Consider the following 20400-nt stretch of genomic DNA (forward strand, 5'->3'; position numbering starts at 1 on the left):
TTTAATGAAATAATTTGAAACAAGATGACATAGGACTTGTCAAAATAACTTGCCATCAAAATCTGAAGAACAAATTGTAATAGCTTTCGTTCAAATTAAAATACCACACAAAACTGAGAAAACGAAACAAAACATTTTCTTTTCAAACTCTTTTATTGTACTTACAATATTTACAAAACATATTTTTATTCAATTTGATGACCATAGTGAGTTCTGTGCTAGGCAGCCATTTTGAATTTGTGCATTTCAAATCAATGTACTCAGACTGAGGCCAAAAGGGAAATGGTCAGGACCCGTTTTGGTATAATGGGAGTTATTTAAATGATATAACCTACAAACAGGGAACAAGACGATGTGACAGTGGGGCAGATAATGAGATTAATGTTGAGAAAATTAAATATGGCACACAGGATGTAACACAAGAAATATATTCGGCTGACAGGCACTTGAAGATTTGTCTTTTGCAAAAACCTTGGTAGAATACACAGCAATTTTTGCTATTGCTTGTTTTTTTACTTATATTACTGCAGTGGCCCTATAGTGAAATATCTTATCTCATTACATACATGTAATCCGACAGTGTGGCAAATTACAAGCTTGCCATCAAAGGCACAATCACCTGCCTGCCCTACTTTTTGAAGGAACATTACAGAATTGGTTTTGCCAACAAAACAGTTGATGGCAGTGTAAGCACATAAAGCTATGTAATCCACCATAATACATCAACTGCAAAACCTGTAAAAGTTTGAGATCGATGGGCCATCTGGGTCACGATAAAATAGTGAAAAACTTATTACACATTTTGCATGACATTGATGCTGACAAAAAAAGGGGAATAAAACACTCACTGAGCGATAAACTCCAAACGCAAAGTTAAATTGTTTATTTCTCACCCTGCCAGTTCAGGCAGAAATATTTCAAGAAATGTTTTTAATATCATCATCATTAGACCATGTAAGTTTGATGTAAATCTGTGATCTTTACAAGATTTATCCTTCGAGAAAGACTCTGCTAGGATCAAAACATCAGGCCATTAAATATTTTTTGCTTTTGAGGTTCAGTTGATTGTATAATTAGTGATTTTTGCATAAATTAAGTATCACTCTTAAAGCCTATTCCATTTCTTAACAACATATGATTATACAAGAATTAATTATGCAAATGACTACGAATATTCATTATCTTGTTCCTTCTTCTTATTCCTTGAAGCACCATCTCCATTGTTGTTTCCATCGTCTCCGTTCTCCTCCTCAGCGAAGACATCAAACTCATCAATATTCAGTTGCTTCTTTTCACCAAAAGGAGGCGGGCCAAGGATGGCCTCCACATCTACATAATTCAGAACTTCAGTCTTGAGAAGTTCATGTGACAACTGCAACAGGAAAAACGAATATACTGAGTACTTGAGGTAGGGCTGGGAATCGATTTCTTGCTGGTTTAATTCAACAACTTGCAATGAATTTAATTTTGAGAAACAAATTCAACAAATGAAGAAGTATCACTCAGCTCTTGCTAATTAAGGCCAAGTTCGTGCAAGAACCATCGTTGATTATAGTTCAAATAATACAACTAGCCAAAGATTTTTTGGGGGGTGCCATCCTACCAACTTTCCTCTGAACACAAAATTAAACTTGGCAATGTAAGACTGAAATGAAAACTGTTTGAAGTCCATGCCATGCCAAGCTTTACGAACCTTGCAAGACAACAACTTACCTTTTTCAGTTTGTCCGAGTTGTCCTTTAACAGTTTCTCTGTCGTTCTGTAAGCCTTTGTTACAAGTTTACGTGCTTCCTACAACAAACGAAAAGCACCATAGGTTAATTGATAGTTTTGACAAGTGTGCCAATGCAAAATCAAAGGAGGTCACCTTTCTGAAGGTAAGGTTTTTGATTGATAAAATCTCCAAAAATGAATGACCATAGAAACTTACTTTTGCATTTATACCATAGGCCCTTTTGTTTGGCAAGCAGTTTGCAACAGCTAATTCTATTTTATCACCATACATTTAAAAGAAATATTTACTTGTAAGTAGGGCCGAATTAACATTTGTCTCCTAAGCAGAAATGAGCAGGATACCAGTCACAAACTGTACTTGTGACATGTTTGTTTAGATGGTAACCTTATTCTGCTAAGCATAACTTTGTTATGCTTGGCTACTTTTTGTGCTAAAGCAGCTCTATAAAATTACACCAAGGGGGCGATTTCACAAAGAGTTAGGACTAGTCCTAACTTAGGAATAGTCCTAGGAGATTATAAAAACATAAGTTAGGAAGAGTAACGATCGTCCTAACTCGAGATAAGACTGGGCCTAACTCTTTGTGAAATCGACTCCAGCTTTGCCAGGGAGTACTGTAAACCTACCTCATCAATCACACTCTGTAGTCTCTGACTGTAAGGTCTCTTCCCAAGTTCACTTGATTTGCCTTCAGTGAATGACACCTGACCGACTCTTTCATTCATTCCGTAAGACTGGATCTGGGAGTACGCCATCTTGGTCACCTTGTTAAGGTCGTCCTGAGCACCTGCGGAGACGAATCAATGAGTGTTATAGGCCATGCCTCAATGAAGTCGCGTCGGATACGACTGGGACTTATTTATTTTTTACATTTATTCTTTTATTTTTACTTGGTCGAAAATCAGCTCAGCATGAAAATGCTGCTCCACTGATGCCAAGTGGAACCACTTAAAACATACAATACTTTACAACCATACAACAAAAACAATGAGGGGAAAAAGAAAATTGGACTTAATGATTGCACATAATTAAAAGGAAAAACAAAGTCTACTTTTTAAAAATTTCAGAGTATATGGTAGGTTTATCAACAGTAGCTGGAAGCTCATTCCTACCTGTGGTGATTTTGTTGAATATGAGCGCCTCAGCTGCCCTTCCTCCAAGTGCCATACACATACGATCAAAGAGCTGTAGAAAGAGGAAACAATCACCTTATCAAGAGCAAATTCTAATGAGATCCCACTGCAGTGGCCATGTGCGCACAAGGACCAATAGTTAACTAGTGGCATGCGTACAGAAGTTGTAGTTCCAATGACTCTGGCCACGTCACGTCAACGCAACCGGCTACTTAACGTACGTTATCATATTCTTATAGCTAGTCTACTCTGCACTGTGCTACTAATACGGCTATTGATAACCTGCCATGCGAGCATGCCCAGCAGGCTGGTTCCAAATAGTCAACTAGCGTAGTCCAACTATCATTGATTAGATCGGGCCAACTTAGCCAAACTATGGCCTATGATAGTCCTTACCTGAACTTGGCTAGTTAATTGTCTACAGGCGAACAGATGAAACATCAAAATAAAAAAAGTGGTCAGAATAGGTTTAACCCTCTAAAAAAAACATTTAACACTGGGTAGGGAGCAAATCTATTATGGATTTGAGGTTGGCTAGGGATAACAATTGAACTACCTGTTCAGTTGAGTAGAGTTTCTGGTCCGAAGGTAGATACTGAGCAAATCCTAAGGCTGCACTGGCACGGGGTAAGATGGAAACCTTCATCAAAGCATCGGTGTGTTCAAGCAACCAACCCGTCAGAGCGTGGCCTGATTCATGGAAAGCAACGACCCGACGCTCCTCTTCAGACATGACCCGGTTGACCTTTGTGGCACCTGCGATGACACGCTCGATAGCGCTCTCAAAGTCCGCAGCACCAACTACCTTTTTGCTTTCACGCGCTGCGTGAAGAGCTGCTTCGTTGCAGACGTTTGCTATATCTGCACCTGTGATACAACAAGAATAAGGGAGAACTTGTCTTAAAACTGTGCACAATGTCATCAATCCTGTAAACTCAAACATTTGCTCAGCACAAAAGAATCTTGCTTATCAGAAATATAATAATAATAATAAAACAGTATTTATATAGCGCAATATGAATTGGCATTCCTCAAAGCGCTTAACAGCAAAATGAAAAGCATTACAAGAAAACAAAAACTTATAGGCCTAAATTCCCCAATTAAATCCCAAAACAAATAATTATAAAATTAGGCTAGACCAGCTGTTACCTACACGTATATTAAATGAAACCATTAAAAATACTACAAACAACTAAAGAATATGTTCGTTATCAAAACACCATTAACTTTACCTTGTTCTCCACTGTGCACCATTAATTTTCTAAGCAGAAATTTGCTATGCAGTTTTTCCTGCTTAAAAGATTTGGGTACTTTTTGTAACACAAAACACAATGTCCACAGATTTACATTTAACTTACAACGTTTGAAGATAATAATAGTAGAAAGCTTACCTTCAAATATTACTTGCTGAGGTGCTGTAGTTTTTGGGAAATGAGTAAAACAATGTCTAAAATAATTTTCTTCTCACTGAGACAAAAATTACAAATTTTTCGAAAAATAAAGCACCTCAGCAAGTAATATTTTAAAGGAAGCTTTCTAGAATCTTTATCTTTTAACGGTGCGAGTTTAATGTACATCTGTGGACATTGTGCTCTGTGTCCTACAAAATGTACCCAGTCCCTTTAACAGCTTGGCCATGGCCATTGACCCTTGCATACATGTATGACGTCACACTCTCAAACAACATCAATGTTAGCTTGTTACTTTTCCTTACCACTCATGCCTGGTGTTAGCTGAGCCAGTCTTGTAGAGTATGCCTCGGGTTTCAGCTCCAGTGTCAGCTTCTTGAGGTGCACCTCAAATATCTCCTTCCTCTCTATCAGGGTTGGGGAATCAATCATGATGTGACGGTCAAATCTCCCGGGCCTAAGGAGAGCCTGGGATGGGAGAGAGTTTAACCATGGTAAATATTTTAATTGTTAGAAAGCAAGGGACTGTTTTAAGAGAAATATCAATTCCTGCCTCCAACTCTCCCGAGTTATTTTCATGTTTATCATTTTCTTCTTGTAGGCCCTTACCTAGAGTGGCTTTTAGCATGGGGCCAACTTGCATAAAAACAATTAATAAAAATGTCAATGCCTGGAATTTCACCTTTGAGAGGCGTGGCCATTTTCAATTTACAAAGGGCACTTCCATTTGAGATAGAATGAGATGGAGAATTGGCGAAGAGGCTTTCCTCCTGCAGTTGAGTGAAACAGACTTGACGACGACGGTCGCCAAGTTGGTATAAATGGGGGAAATGTATTTAGTATAGTGCTTCATACACATCGGTGTCAGGGTAAAAACAAATTATATTCTTTACCCCCGATACAAAACTAACGACTATTAAATGTAAGAGGATTCCTTCGATCCTTGCCACTTACTCTATCCAGAATGTCAGCTCTATTAGTAGAAGCCAACATGATGACTCCTTTCTGTGTTCCCATTCCATCCATCTCAACCAGTAGTTGGTTCAGTGTCTGTTCTTCTTCTCCTGAACTTCCAACTGAAGCACTGGAAGAAAAAGATTAACACTTAAATGTGATATTTTTTTTCACAGAACTCGGGTAAGTACTGTATAACGCACATTGGTGTATATAGGTAAAAACCAAAATGAATATTTTTTATCCTTAATGAAAATTTAACATCTATTAAATTGTTTGCAGTACCCGCTGCTAAAACATAGGACTCGAACTGCCTCCAGCCACCGGGCAATCTCGGTGGTCTACATGGTGCTATGTTAAGGAATAGGTCGCAACTTCACAACAGAGCTCCGCATACCTCACAGTATAAACACTGTAGCTAAGAAAAATAGTATAAGTGCGATAGAAATGTGAAGTATATTCATGTTTGTTGTGTTGTCATTTAGCCTTCGAGAAAGACTCTGATAGGGTCGAAACGTCAGGCCATTAACTATTTTTTGCATTTATACCATCTGTCCATTTGGTTGGTAAGTTGTTTTATTTTCTTATTAGAAGTACTTACTTATCTGACCTCTTTCTACCAATAGCATCCAGTTCATCAATGTAGACGATACACGGCGATCGTTTCCTAGCTTCCTTAAAGAGGTTCCTGACTCTAGCCGCACCAAGCCCGCCGATCATCTCAACAAACTCTGACCCTGCCATAGCCATGAAGGGAACATTAGCCTCTGTAGCTACAGCCTTAGCTAGGAGGGTTTTACCGCAGCCTGGAGGCCCAAGAAGAAGGGCTCCTTTGGGGACCTTGGAATCAAGAAGATGACAACAGACAGTTCAATAAATAACAATAATAATAAGTAAATAATCTTTCACCCAATGATGTGAGGATATTAATTTTTTTTTTTTTACCAACACACCGATGAGTGTTAGCACTGTATACTCAGTACTTTCCAGAGTCCTGTGAAAAAATGTCACAGGCATGTTACTCGCGTGGGATTCGAACCCACGACCCTTGCAATTCTAGAGCAGTGTCTTACAAGACTACTGAGGTTGCCCGGTAGCTAGAGGCAGTTCGAATCCTATGTTTTGGCAGCGGGTACCGCAAATTTTTTTTTTTTTTTTGTGAGGATAGATCTGTTACAGAAGGCGACACTTTTGGGAACGATGAGGATCCTGAGAAAAGCCCTCACCTTTGCTCCGAGTTCCTGATACTTCCCAGGTCTCTTGAGGTAGTCTACAAACTCCATGACCTCCACCTTTGCTTCCTGGAGGCCAGCGACATCTCTAAAGGTCACGCCCTTTGACCCACCTTCTTCAACGAGAGTAAACTTTGCCTTAGCTGTGAAGGGAAAAAGTCAATAAATGCTGTTGGTACGAAAACTCTAAAAAAAAAGAATTAGGGCAATACTACACAAACAAATGTACAGGCATCCAGTTCCCGACAATAACGAACAGAAAATGTTTTCCCTTTTCAGTTTTTCCTGTTAATTTTTGCATCGGGGATAAAAAATTCAAAAACAACAACAATTAAACCGTTGCGGCACCCGGTAACTGCCTCTAGCCACTGGACTAGCATGGTGGTCTAGTGGTAAGACATCTGCTCTAGCAATGCAAAGGGCCTAGGTTTGAATCCCACTAAACTTGCCTGTGGAAGAAGTTCCCAGAAGTTGGGAAAGTACTGGACATTAGGTTTTTAATACACATAGGTGCAAGGCTAAAAAAAAAATCAACAAATAAAATCCCACTGTGCTACCAAAATGTTCCTTTTGGATGCAAAGCAGTTAGTTGCCTCCAAAGTTTCCTGTTAAAATCCCTTGAAATGTGTCAAGGACTTTACCCCAATCTAGTGGGAGCTCTTTACATTTGTTCTCCTTGGATTATTACTTACTCATCTGACTGAAGGTGTTCATCCCACCACCGCCCTTCATTGCAGAGCGTATGATGTAGAACAAGACTGCCATGACTAGCACAGTACCCATGATACTCGACAGACCATCGCTGGTAATGTGCTTATACTTCACCTGGATCTGAAATGTCAAATGGCCATGAAAAACCAAAAAGTTAAGGTATATTGCTGTATTAAAGGCACTGGACACTATTGGTAATTTCTCAAAATAATTGTTAGCATCACAAACTTACTTGGCAACAAGCAATGGAGAGCTGTTGATAATAAAAATCCTTGTGAAAAACGGCTCCCTCTGAAGAAACGTAGTTTTCGAGAAAGAAGTAATTTTCCACTTAAATAATTGAATTTGATTTCGAGACCTCAGCTCAGAATTAGATTTTGTGGTCCCGAAATCAAGCATCTGAAAGCACACAACTTCGTGTGACAAGGGTGTTTTTTCTTCCATTATTATCTCGCAACTTCGACGACCAATTAAGTTCAAATTTTCACAGGTTTGTTATTTTATGCATATGTTGAGATACACCAAAAGAGAAGACTGGTCTTTGACAATTACCAAAAGTGTTCAGTGTCTTTAATACTAACAATCACAACAATATAGTCTTGAATATTCATATTCCACAATGGGTAGAGGATGACAATGTGCTTGAAAAACTTCTGGGTTGTATACTCTCCAGGGAACTGGGAAAAATTCAAGGATTGTTATTGGCCCATTCATATATCTGGTTCCACAAGATTCACTTTTTACACTAAAATTAAACTGTTTGTCACAGCATGTTTATCTTTGTCTTTATTCATTCATGTCATAGAACGAAACGAAAGTTATGTTGGTAGCTATCACTAGAGGGCAGCAAAACCGAGCTGTCTAAAGTTATGGGCTAGAAATAGGGGGTGGATCAACTTATCCCTTAACTCAACTTACCCCACTCTCCCCAAGCGCATTGATATGTTACTGTAAAACCCACTATAATATAACTAGCTTTTGTTATAAAACTAGCTTTTATTACACTTTATGATACCTTACCCTATCATGGATGGCTATACCCAGGCTATCCTCAATTCTCCTTAACTTGGTTTCAAACTTATTGATGTTTCCAACTCGCATACGGAAATGATTGGGCTGACCGCGTCCAACCTAAACAAAAAAACAATATCTTTAAGTTCAAACAAATTAAGGTACAAGAATACACATGTCACTGTTACAAAAAAAAAACAGTTGTAAAAAAACTACCAGCTTTGTTTAAAATACTGTTTTCTGTTTTACATTAGCGCCTATTTTTTCCTGTAATAAGCATTTTGCGTGTTAGATTTGAATCTTGTACAATGACATGCTTGATCATAAGTTACAACTTAAAATTTGAATTTATCAGAAAGACAATTGTAATGTTACATGATTCGAGGCAAGCTTTTGCATAGTTAAGTAAGAGACGGTGAACACCCATACACAATTCTGAATGGATGTGTATGGCTCAATGGTACCAGGGCTTGCTTATCTGGAGGTTGATATACACAAGCTTCCCCCGAACCATTTGACAAAGCAACTGTTTCTATAGTCTGAGAAAATCAAAAGTAAGGGATACCTTGTGACTAAGCAAGTCTTTGTACAAGACTTTGAATCTGACTTGCAAATGGCTTATTGGTGGATTCAAAAGTATAATTTATTTTAAAATAGACGAGACTGAATTTTGAGATTGAAATTGTGTCTTACCTCTCTACCCATGATGATGGCTCCATCGTGAACGTAGACATGAACAACATCAGATTCTGGATTGGAACTCTGACCACTTCCATCTGAGTCGTAATACGTCAAAGACACGTACTTGACCTAAAACAAGACCATTCAAGAAAGAGAACATTCTGAAACAGACAGAGGGGCTGAGAGGCTTAACCATGGCAACAGAAGCAGACGCTTCTAACAGAAGTTTCATGCAATTTCTAACCCACCAACTTGCATTATTTACTTGAGCACAATGATTTGTTGAAAATTGTCGAACTCTGAAGATTGTCTAGACGTTCATCTCTGAGTGGCCAAGGCCGTTTTCTTAGGAAAATCTTTAAGTCTATGGGAAACTTCTGAACTTCTTAGGCCTAGACCAGGGCAACAGAGGTGATAGCCTCAGTGTAACTCCAGGCCGGCTAGAAACCACTTTTTGAAATTAAACTCAACAGTTTATTGTGTTGAATAAACAAACTGATTATCAATTAATGTAAGGATAAATAATCAACTGAATGGATAAATCCATACATTGATCAATTTATTGATCAATCAATGATTTGGCCGATCATTAATTGACCAATCTATGATTTGATCAACCATTTATTGATCAATCAATGACTTGGTAAATCATTTATTGGTCAATCAATGATTTGATTAATAATTTATTAATCAATCAATGATTTGATCAACAATTTATTGATCAATCATCTAATGATCGATCAATGATTTGATCAATCATCTATTGATCGATCAATGATTTGATCAATCATTTATTGATCAATCAATGATCTGATCAATCATTTATTGATCGATCAATGATCTAAACAATCTGACATTACCTCCCCCTTCATCAGCATCTCATTGACAAACGTCTGCCAAGACACACTCTGTGCCTCGTCTCCCTTGGACAAGAAATTAAGCAGAGTCAGGATCAGCATGAGGACCAAAAGCATTCTGATATTATCACCCTCACCCCCTCGCTTGGCCGAATCTGTACAGGAAGATGATGAAATACAATAAATATATTTATCATTTTAAGAAAAAAACTAAAAAAATTATCTATTCAATAAATGAATCTGTACAGGAAGATGATGAAATCCAATACAAATATTTATCATTTTTCAAATTTAAATGTAAACTTTACTGTCTTTAATGTCACACAAAGCAAATTGCAGGCAACCAGTTCCAGGCAATCTCCAGTTAGAAAATTCTGACACATATGTCAGTTTTCTCATTAGTTTCCTGGGGATAGTAAATACAGCTAGAAGAGTGTGCTGCCGAGGTATTCCTTGAGTATACAGAACAGTTGGTTGCCTCCAAGTTGCCTGAAACATTCCCCTGTCTGAAAAGAAGTTACTCATTAATAGAAACACATTCATGCCATTCAATCATCAGTCTTCCCATACCTTCTTCTTCTTCTTCCTTTCCATTTTCATTTTGGTTTCGTTGCTGATTGGTGGGTCGTGAAGAGCTGAACAAGTTGATATTCCCTGATGAAATAAAATAAAAATTATCAATCAAAAACACAATGGAATAAAGGTGGCACATTTGGAACAACATAACCAAGTCATCCATAAACAGCTGTGGATTTCATCTTGAGGGCAAGGCCATTTTTATTTTCAAAAGGGCACTTCCATTAGAAAATCTTAAAGTATAAAAGGTAAACTTTTGAAGGGGAGCAAGGTCAAGTCTTTAAGACCACCTCTGTGAAGTTCCAGGTCTGATAAATTAATTTAATCTTAAGACTTTGGCAACAGAGGTGTAGCTCCTCAAAGTTCCATGCAATGTCATACAGGCCATTATGTATTAGCACAATGATTTGTTTTCAAACATTTTCAAACTCTGAAGATTGTCAGTCTAAGACAAGCCTAGACTTTCATCTCTGCCGACCGTTTTCTTTTTGGAAAATCTTTAAGTCTATAGGAACATTTCTGAATGGGCACTAAGGCACAGACCAGGGCAACAGAGGCTTACATCGGCTTATACAGCCTAAACTGTGAAAGACAAAAACAAATTATTTATAACCTTTTCATGCAGAGTTTGATGGATACTTTATGATGTATTGTTTAATTACACAGAAGAGGGAGAAAAGACTAAAATGGTTCAATTGTAAAAAAGAGATTGTCTATACTGACCTAATCCTTGAAGACGTTGAAGAGCTGGTATGCTGTTAAGACCAGATCGCTCAAGAATTCTGGTTAATGCAAAATATTCTCGCTTAAAATATTTCGTCGAAATCTGTAATTTAACAAAGTCGCAGAAGAAAATTACACATATTACAAGTTGTCACAAATTACAGGTAGTTCTATTTGTTTATATGCGACTAACTGATTCCTCAGTTCTCAAGAAGACGATCAGAGCATCCTGATCGAAGCATCGAGTTGAAACCAACGGTTCTTTCTCACCGCAATATTGATTCCTCAATGTTTGTTATTCGTTTGACATCACAGGCATCAGTTGCTTGTCTACCACCGCACTCAAGACTCGAGACTTACTAGAGAAACATCAATACACTACTGGCGGAAAAGTTTCAGTTATCCTACCACTACTTTTTCATTCGTTGATATGAAATAAAATTTAGATAGTTTCTAATTTATTCAAATGAGATATTCCTTGTGGTAAGATGTTTTCCAAACTGGCTAAAACAATAAGTAGGATAATTTACAAATGACTCGCCAAAACTTTGAGAAAGACTCTGCTAGGGTCGAAACGTCAGGCCATTAACTATTTTTTGCAAACCTCCAGAAGAAAACAATATTTATTACTCACTGAATCTTGAATGTTTGTAATTCGTTTGGACGCTGCCGTTCTCCACTTTGAAACATCAAAGGAACTTCTTGAAGTTGAAAAGGGCCTTGAATGGCAAGGATGGTCTCTCAGGTTTAAATGTATATTCTGCGGACAGGTTGCATATAAATTATTCGTCCCTGTTGAAGGCCTGATTTGACTGGTGGTAGTGCAACTGCAAGATAAACGGCTTGTTTTGCGTCTACCATTTGTTTGTGCAGTTTCGTAACACCGATGATTATAAAAGTGATATTTTTTGCCGAATTGAAGGCTGGATCGAGAAAGACATCTATACATGGTGACTAAAATCAACGTTTTCTGTGTGATCAAGAAATTTTAACAGTTGAAACGAACGATCTCCCATGGAAATCAGACGATAAACAACAACGATGTTTACATCACATTACACCGTTTAAGGACAGCGCCATCTTTGATTGTAGTGAAACACTATGTTCCCTGACTTCTCAATCATGCTTAGACGTATTTAAAAGTCAGATTTTCTGGGAGCCAGTCTATAAAAAAGATAACCAATTAACAACAAGTTTACTGAAACGCACGTCCAACTGGGAAATAAACAGCCAATCAGATTCTTCGTAAAAAGATTACTTAAGGCGGGTATTGATCAGCGACGTCACGCGTGTTGTGCTGGATTTGTGTTGTCAAAAAGGTGAGTGTTTATTTGTATTTATCTGCTCTGATATTGAACATTCTTCAAGTATCCCAGGTAAAATGTTGAACCATTACTTCTTGGTATTGTTAAGTTGTTATTTTGTGTCATCTTGTTGTATATTTCCCCTCGAGCCAGTCTGAGAAACCAACAATTTTTGTGACAAGAGTTTCCACCAAAGTCAAGTGTAACGTGTAATTTCTGTCGAACTTTTGCGATAGCGCCCCCATCGAACACCCCAAAATAAATAAATAAATAACACAAATTAAAATCTGCATTTTTGGCTTTCTTCCTCCATGGCTAAACTACAGTTCCAATTTCGTTGAAACGTTACCACAAATACTATACTTAACTTTTATTATAGATGAACCGACTTCAATTATTATTTTTAACGACCTAAACTTGGAAGTTGGGCTACTTGACTTCTGAAAAAAAAGGATGTTCAGATTTTTGTTGAAATACATTTGATTTTACTTTTGAGGGCTAATTGACGAGAGAAGTGTACTTCTACCTCCATGCTACTACTAGGTAGTGTAGGATTTTTCTTAGGCATACAATTATAATTTAAAGTTATTTTCTTGTCCCCATCAATCATCATAGTACTCACTGTGTTGGACATTTTGTTCAGTGTTTTTTATACTTTTCATAAATTCTGTACATGTAGTTGCGATAATTAATTGTAACCCTAACCCTCCTCCAAGAGTCAACTTAATCCTCCTGACCAGGAGGCCATGGGGAGGAGCAAGATTTATGTGTGCAATTATCATGACCGTATCCTTGTATTGACTAGTTGAGACGAAAGGAGAAAATTGTGCTGTGATCAAGTGAAATGATTGCAACTCACCAATTTTGAGATAAATCTGGTTTTTTTTCTAGTTCACCCATTGGGCCAACCAGTGAAATAGCAATATTGAATTGCATTGGTTATTGACATTTCGTATTGATAAAAGTTGTTATGTATTTAAAACGATAATATTCTAGTAATTATTAGAAAAGTAGAAACTTGATTTTAACTTGGATTTTATGATTAAAAGTATCTTATCAAATTTTGAGAAAAGAGATACAAGTCTTGGTTACTCAGCCAACTGTGTTAAAGTAACAAAATAAACATCTACCATGCATGAAAATAATCACATGATTCACTCAACTTAAATTCATTCCGAGTATGACTTGACAGCCGCCAAATATTAGAATTGAAAACGAAGGTAGCCCATAGCAACTACTTACATCCTTCAATTGTGCAGTAAAATCAATCAATGTTAGAATTTTGAGGAAAATTTCCTTCTAATATGCATCCTTAATAGACTTCTCTCATTGGATTCACTATATAGTAAATATTGCATCCTTAATAGACTTCTCTCATTGGATTCACTATTGTAGTAAATATTGCATCCTTAATAGACTTCTCTCATTGGATTCACTATTGTAGTAAATATTTAAATGATAGGCTAGGAAACTTGCTTTACAAAAAAATCTAAGAATTTTGATTCAGATGCTTAGATTTGAAATCAATTTATGTGTTTTTCCATCAGAAAAAGTTCATGTATCTGAAATATTTGGCAAAACCAATTCTTCGGGAGAGTACAATATCATTCTAGCATTGTAATGAACTTGACATCCAATGGTTGTCTACATCAAAGGGAGGAAATGCTGGATAAAAAAACATTGAGAAGTTTGCTAAAAATGCCTGCTTTTAATTCATACAAAATGCCTTTGTTATTTGTGTGGGTTGAGAGCATGATTGTTAAAAACTCCCTTTGTACCATGCATTCATTACTAGAAAGCCCCTTTCAACTCTTTCTGGGTCGGGTTCAAAACGGAGAATGAAGTCATACCTTCTGGATAATTCGATAACATGTAATTTAAAAAAAAAAAAATATTATTATTTATGCCATCACACAGCCTCCTTTTTTATGTCCAGATCACTATCCTGGGAATGTTGCAACCTCGTCTAAAAATAGACACAGTACTTTCTCTATGCTTGAATGAGTCAATGGGGAGTGAACATTAAAAAGTGTTCTTGGCAAGCTGGTTCAAGTTTGGCAAAAAATCCCTAACTAAATGTGTCTTTCTTTTGACCCAAAAGGTGTTCTAAATCAAGCTGTTGTTGTTTTTGTTTTTATGTCACTAAAAGTCCTCTGGACATATTTGGCACCAAAATTATTTACCAAGCCAAATATATTTAATTTTCATACTTGTTGGTTAACCTGAATTTGAAGTATTTTAATTTTTGATTACGTGGAAAACTTTAATAGTCAGAAGCAGAACTTGCGAATACCAAATTACTTTAGGTCATCTTGAAAAGTAAACAAGATTTATGTTTTAGCTACAAATGAGTTTTTTGTTTTTTTCAAGTAACACACCAGTTTTAGTGATCAATCAAATGCCATTTCATTCAGACCACAGCGCGTTAGCAAACAGACAAAAGCAGTTCTCTGTTTGTTTATTAATTTTATATTTATTAATGTAATGACATGTGAGCAAACTTTGTTTATGTCACTGCTTTACACCAGTATTTATTAATGTCTAAATAAATTCACAAGGATCTTGTAGATTATAAGATACATGACGGGGTCTGAAAGAGAAGTGATGTTCTATTCAACCCAAGAATATTTCAATAGTCCTTGAAATATACAGAATGACAAAGGAATAGGTAACGAATATCAACTTTACATCATCAAAAGCAAAACCAAAACCACTTAGTTGAGCTCCCGTACTTTGGCAACGAATCAAACCGTATCACCGTGAACCTCTCACCTAGGAATGTAAGCCGTTGCTCTGATGGAAATAATCCCGTCGCCCCGGGTAACAATAGATGAGACTTCTCCATTTTAATCAGGATTCCATTTTCTTAATGCGTTTTCCGCTTCACTTCTCACTGGGTAAGGAGTACATGTATTACTTTCCCAGCTCTATCTTTTACCCTCTCTCTCTCTCTCTCTCTCAGACGAGGGTTTTTTTTTATTAAGAGGATTTGACAGACTGGCTGTACTGAGAAATGGCGTGGCTTGACGCTATTTTTGTAAGTGTAGATTTGGTCACATGTTTATGAAGTCATCACGCTTCAACTCTCCCACCCTTCTTCAATTCCAAAATGTGATGGCATCCTCTTTGTATGAGGCGTAAAATAAAAACATGTATCAATATTTAAGATGTAGATAATAGAGAGAGAGACAGTAGAATAAAGAAAGACAGTTCTCACACACCATACTCTACCTGGCAAGTAGATACACACATGGTGTTACCGCACACCATGCAGTGCCGCAAACCCTATGTAGGTGTTTTACAAGTTTTAAAAAAAGATTTGACTATTTTCCCTTCTTTCAAAAATAAAAAATTCCCTTTTTAAAGTGATGAAACTGACAGGAATACAAAGTTATTTTGAATATGGCAAATCTAAAACTTGTTTCTCCCGTAAAAGAAACATTATATGTCAAAGACCTCTACTTCTTTTTTAAATTAAATTTCCCACTACCACATGTGCTTGTGAATTTACACACTGAATTTTGAAGTTGAGATATTCGAGAGAAGTAATATTTATTTGTGGAATTTATTCTCAGGGTTCTCCTCAGAATTTCTCTCCCAAGACTATGTATTCTGGGTCAAAATGTAGGAAGTTTGGCCCCAAAACTTTAATTGAAATGTCGTCTAACTTCCGAAAGTTTTTACTAACTGTTTATCTTTGGCTTGAAAAGCTCTGACTTTTCTAAATGGTTTGATCTTCATGAGTTTTGTGAATTTGAACGGGTATCGGCCACAATGTGTGGGAGTCAGCCCAATACGCTTGCTTGCGCATGAGGAGGACCCTAATGCACATAAACAGTAGTTTTCATACAATTAATTTTATTTAAGTGTACTTCCTCAAATTGTTTTGTTGTTTTTAAAAAAAAATTTGTCCTGTTCAAGGATTGATTTTCACGTACATGTAAAGCATCCAGACCAAATATTGATTTTTGATTTTTATTATTGATCAATGGAAGGTGACAGAATCGACAGGAACAACAATGTTCATCGTTCATTTCCCTGGAAATTATGTTTATAATAATAATTTAGTACTTAGGGTAGGGGCCTATTATGTTGAAAATGTTTGTGTGGAAAAAAAAAAAAGCTCTAAGGCGTTTACACAAATAATATATAATATGTAGTGAAAGATTAAAAGGAATAAAATCCAGGAATAAAATTTTCAAATAGACATGAAAATTATGTTTTTATAATAATAAATTATTTTTATATTTAAATCATACAATAAAGATATCCCAATAAATGTTTAAACATCAGTACAGGACTTGAGCAATGTTGGATCGTGAATTTTGCATCCAATAAATTATAAAAGATGGCAAAATAAACTATTGAATAACAGAATTTGAGTAACAAATGTAAATGGAATCTTTGCAGCATAAATGATGGATGATATATTCATCTGAGCTTATCTTTGTTTCTCGCTAATGTACATGTGGGAGCGGACACCGACAGATTTGTCCATATATGTGGAATTAATTCAATCCTGTCGAGTCCAGTTGCCTGGCATCTCTCTCCCTCCCCCCCCCCCTTCCCAAAGCAGCTGATGGGCCTGGACAAACATCGCATAATGCATGGAACTGAACAGAGTAAAGAAATACCAACATCCGCCCGTCGCTCTCGCTCTTTGCATACGCATGGCGTGTTATTAAAAATGACCGCGATGTGCCCCCTGACGCCATTGTTTCACATTGAATTCATTCGCTCATGTAGCAAATTCGATAAAGTACAAGTACATGTACATGGCGAGGCAATTGGTACATGTTGACTATCGGCAGATTGTTGGTTTTATTATGGAGCCTGTCACCTCTTTGTGTTGAAGCCATTAGGGTGTGGCTTCCATTGGTTTTTACTGGTTAGACTTTGTATTGGCAACAGGGCTCGCTCTATGCTGTATTTCTGTTGTTAAGACGTACACTATGTACACGTACATATATTTACATGTATCGTGTATCAACTAAAATCATTTTGGCAAAGCTTCTCTCTTGGGGAAGGAGACGGGAGTCGATTTTCACAAAGCACTAAGATTCATCTTAAGACGAGTTGTCAGTAATTTATTTATTTCCTCAAAACCTCCAAAAAGATAAAATTGTATCAAATGTACAGTACAAGGGACATAAACACATAAATAAAGAAATACTACATGTATGTACAAACCATTGTGGCATCACACTATGCTTTTCAATGTACGATTGATTTGCAGTTTTAGATCAATCTAAACTCTTTGTGAAATCTAGCCCTGAAGTACAATACGACTAGTTGTAATATTCATTAGGATGAATTTGTGCCCTGATAGTATTGGCCTTTAGTACTAAGGAAAGACAACCTTGCCCTTCCCAAGAACTAAGTACTTTACAAGGTTTTCATTTGCTTGTATTGATTGATATAGTAAAATATCAATCATGTGCTGGATTTACAATTTGTATTCCTAATTCGAAAAAGAAATTAATTTATTTAAGTGCATACTGCAATTAGGATCCTTTTTATTTGATTGGTGTTATTTTTCCATGTAAAGGCCTACCGCCACAACGCTGCAAAATTTTATATCCACCGAGTCCCATATGGATAATTATTGGACGCTTCGCAGCACTGTTTCCAAAATAATCATTCATCAGTTATAATATTTGGTTTATTACTAACGTCGTGTAACCATATAGCTTTTTATAGCTCTATGGTGTAACGTACATATACTGCAGTGTGCCATCTCCAGTTAGTTACTTCAGTTATGTGCATCACTAATAAACATGAAGGATGAATTTGCGCTGATATCATTGTATATTGTGCAGATACATTGTACTACATGAATTTATATTATTTATTCTGTCCATTGTGGCTTTCCTGATAAAACCATTTTCTAGGGACAGTTATTTAGACAACAAAACATTTTGAGTTGTAAGTTGCATGTACTTTGATGGTAAAATAGAGTACTTAATGCAACCAAGCTAAAACATAGAAATTATGTTTACAGACAACAGTGTCCAAAAATGTTTTTTTTTTTCAGGATACTTCATCTTTGCAAAAATCAATTGTTATTTGCATACATACAGTACATGTGGTAGGACCTATATCATACTACAGTTTATAACATTAAAATACACATTAGTACATAGCTGTGCCGAGTTCCACTCCATCAGTATTATAGGCCTTTCAATATAAAGAATATGGAAAGTATCCTACTGCAAGTAGAGACAATCGAAGTAATGATCTACATACATTGACGTGCATAGTACGTACACGAGTAGGCCCAACATCTATTATTCATGAACCAGTGCATTGAAAAATTGCAGTGTTTTTAAGTTCAACTCTTTCCTTGCTCTATGATTCAACTGAAACAACACTAAACTATCTGGGGTCGATTTCACAAAGAGTTTAGGAATAGGGAAATATTTAAAAACATATGGCTAATCCTAAGCTAGGACGAGTAACTTAATCCTTCTCTATGCTCACTAAGTTGAGATAAGACGAGATGACCCCTGGTAAAATTGGCTTAAGATTCAGGGCCTTTCTTAATACTTTCTTGATGTGATCCATTGCTGAGATGATCCCTAAGTAAGCCTAAAGTATGGCCTCACTAAAGAGAAAAAAATCCCTTCGAATAGAACCAGTTGAACAGTTGGGTCAGGCTTGAGTGCATTGTGAATAGTGAATAGTGATCAATGCTGTGGTGCAGTTGTTTGTGATGAGGTCATTGTGGCAATGCCTCCTGGGTAGTCAGTATCCAGGGATAACAACTTTAAAGGGACAGTGCAGTGGCGACCAAACAGTTTGCATGGTTGAAGGTTAACTAAGGTGCGTTCGTTAAGTTTCCCTGGGTCAACCCCGATGTGTGGCGTCTGTTTTTCCAGGACGAACGTGGGTAATTAGCTGCACACGTTCGTCCTGGAAAAAAAAAAAGCCACACACCGGGGTCGACCCGGGGGAGCTAAACGAACGCACCCTAAGAGAGGTTTGCGGAGAACGCAGTGTGAATATCTCTTGTGAGGAGTGTTGGTTCTGAAACAGAGTTTGTTAAAGCATACGGGAATTCAAATCAATGCAGAAAACTGTTTATTTTTTACACAGTGAACAATTTGCTCTGCATAAATGCTACACAAAATGCTACACAAAATGAAGCAGTTGTTAAAAAATCAGGATTGGCTTTAATCAACATTGGCATTCCATGCAGTGTGCACAAAATGAGTTCAGTCTAAATGTTTTGCTATGATGCAAAATTCCTGGACAAAATCGTTCCCCGTTATATGAAGATTTTGATACTGGAGAAGAAGGTAACGGATGAGGATAATGAGTTTTGTTGAAGCCACTACTGCCTCTGTTGCCCCGGCCCTGTCCCTCGGGATTGAAATCTAGGCGTGATATGCCAAAGTTAAAAAGTTGCATGACGAATCTCGTATTTTTACAGTCAAAGCACGGAAATCACTACAACCCTAGTAATTTTTCATCGCCTAGTTTCTTTATTTGTTTGCGACAAAAAAAACGTTTATTGTCTCTCCACTTCCTTTAAGAGATCAGCTGCCCCCCCTAGTTAGATGTAGCCCCTTGAAAATCCCAACTCAATAACGGACCAATGCAGCCTAGATAAGTAGAATTCAGGGATGGAAAAGTTATCCAGTAACTTCATGTGTTTTACCTTTGCCCTTTACCATACTGCAAATGCAATTAGTTTTACCATAGAGATAGAAATTGCTAGTCCATGCCCTATGATTGTATTAACTCTTTCCGTGCCCGTTTTGTTGTTGCGTTTTTTACCTTAAATGCCCAATTTTTTCAGGTTTTTCGATTGTGTACATTTTACCAAACTAAACAAAACGAGGCTCACAAAGCAAAATGTATCTAGCTGATTTGAGCTGCATTGGTACATCCCCAAGTCAATAGTATGTCTTCCATGATAATGCCCTCTCGTGATAACATGTAGGCTACAATGGGTCGTACATGTCTGATTTATGACACTTTTCGAGTATAAAATAGATCTTATATGATATGGCTCTTTCAGAATATAAAATAGGCACTTAAAAAGAGTTCAACTCGGCCCTTTCCCAAACCG

At 37.0% G+C, this 20400-nt stretch overlaps 2 protein-coding genes across 3 annotated transcripts in view; one reads left to right on the forward strand and one right to left on the reverse strand.

Annotated features, from left to right (window-relative positions):
* Nucleotides 1–979: 979 nt before the first annotated feature.
* On the reverse strand, nt 980–12090 carry LOC117289626 (paraplegin-like). Its single transcript, XM_033770832.1, has 16 exons — nt 11657–12090; nt 11023–11125; nt 10294–10377; nt 9727–9878; nt 8879–8995; nt 8195–8305; nt 7156–7294; nt 6458–6606; nt 5833–6071; nt 5232–5361; nt 4583–4745; nt 3425–3735; nt 2848–2920; nt 2362–2522; nt 1714–1791; nt 980–1372 (listed from the first exon to the last, which is right to left on the reverse strand). The coding sequence occupies exons 1-16, from the start codon at nt 11969–11971 to the stop codon at nt 1166–1168; spliced, it is 2532 nt and encodes an 843-aa protein (XP_033626723.1). The 5' UTR covers nt 11972–12090; the 3' UTR covers nt 980–1165.
* Nucleotides 12091–12263: 173 nt separating this feature from the next.
* Nucleotides 12264–20400, forward strand: part of LOC117288998 (ankyrin repeat domain-containing protein 11-like) — a 72861-nt gene continuing 64724 nt past the window's right edge. For both annotated transcript variants that reach the window (XM_033769882.1, XM_033769883.1), the window contains exon 1: nt 12264–12341. The gene's annotated coding sequence lies outside the window, so the exon portion shown is untranslated. The remainder of the gene's footprint in view (nt 12342–20400) is intronic.

The sequence above is a fragment of the Asterias rubens genome, chromosome 4 (genome assembly GCF_902459465.1).
Source record: "Asterias rubens chromosome 4, eAstRub1.3, whole genome shotgun sequence".
Lineage (NCBI taxonomy): Eukaryota > Metazoa > Echinodermata > Asteroidea > Forcipulatida > Asteriidae > Asterias > Asterias rubens.

What these genes read in the sequence shown, in the direction of transcription:
- LOC117289626 (XM_033770832.1), bottom strand. Translation starts at nt 11,971, where the DNA reads ATGTATAGATGTCTTTCTCGATCCAGCCTTCAATTCGGCAAAAAATAT. An exon ending in AGATGCTGATGAAGGGGGAG is followed by an intron (nt 8,996 to 9,726) that starts GTAATGTCAGAT and finishes GTCTTGTTTTAG; the next exon opens with GTCAAGTACGTGTCTTTGAC. An exon ending in ATCAGGAACTCGGAGCAAAG is followed by an intron (nt 6,072 to 6,457) that starts GTGAGGGCTTTT and finishes CTTGATTCCAAG; the next exon opens with GTCCCCAAAGGAGCCCTTCT.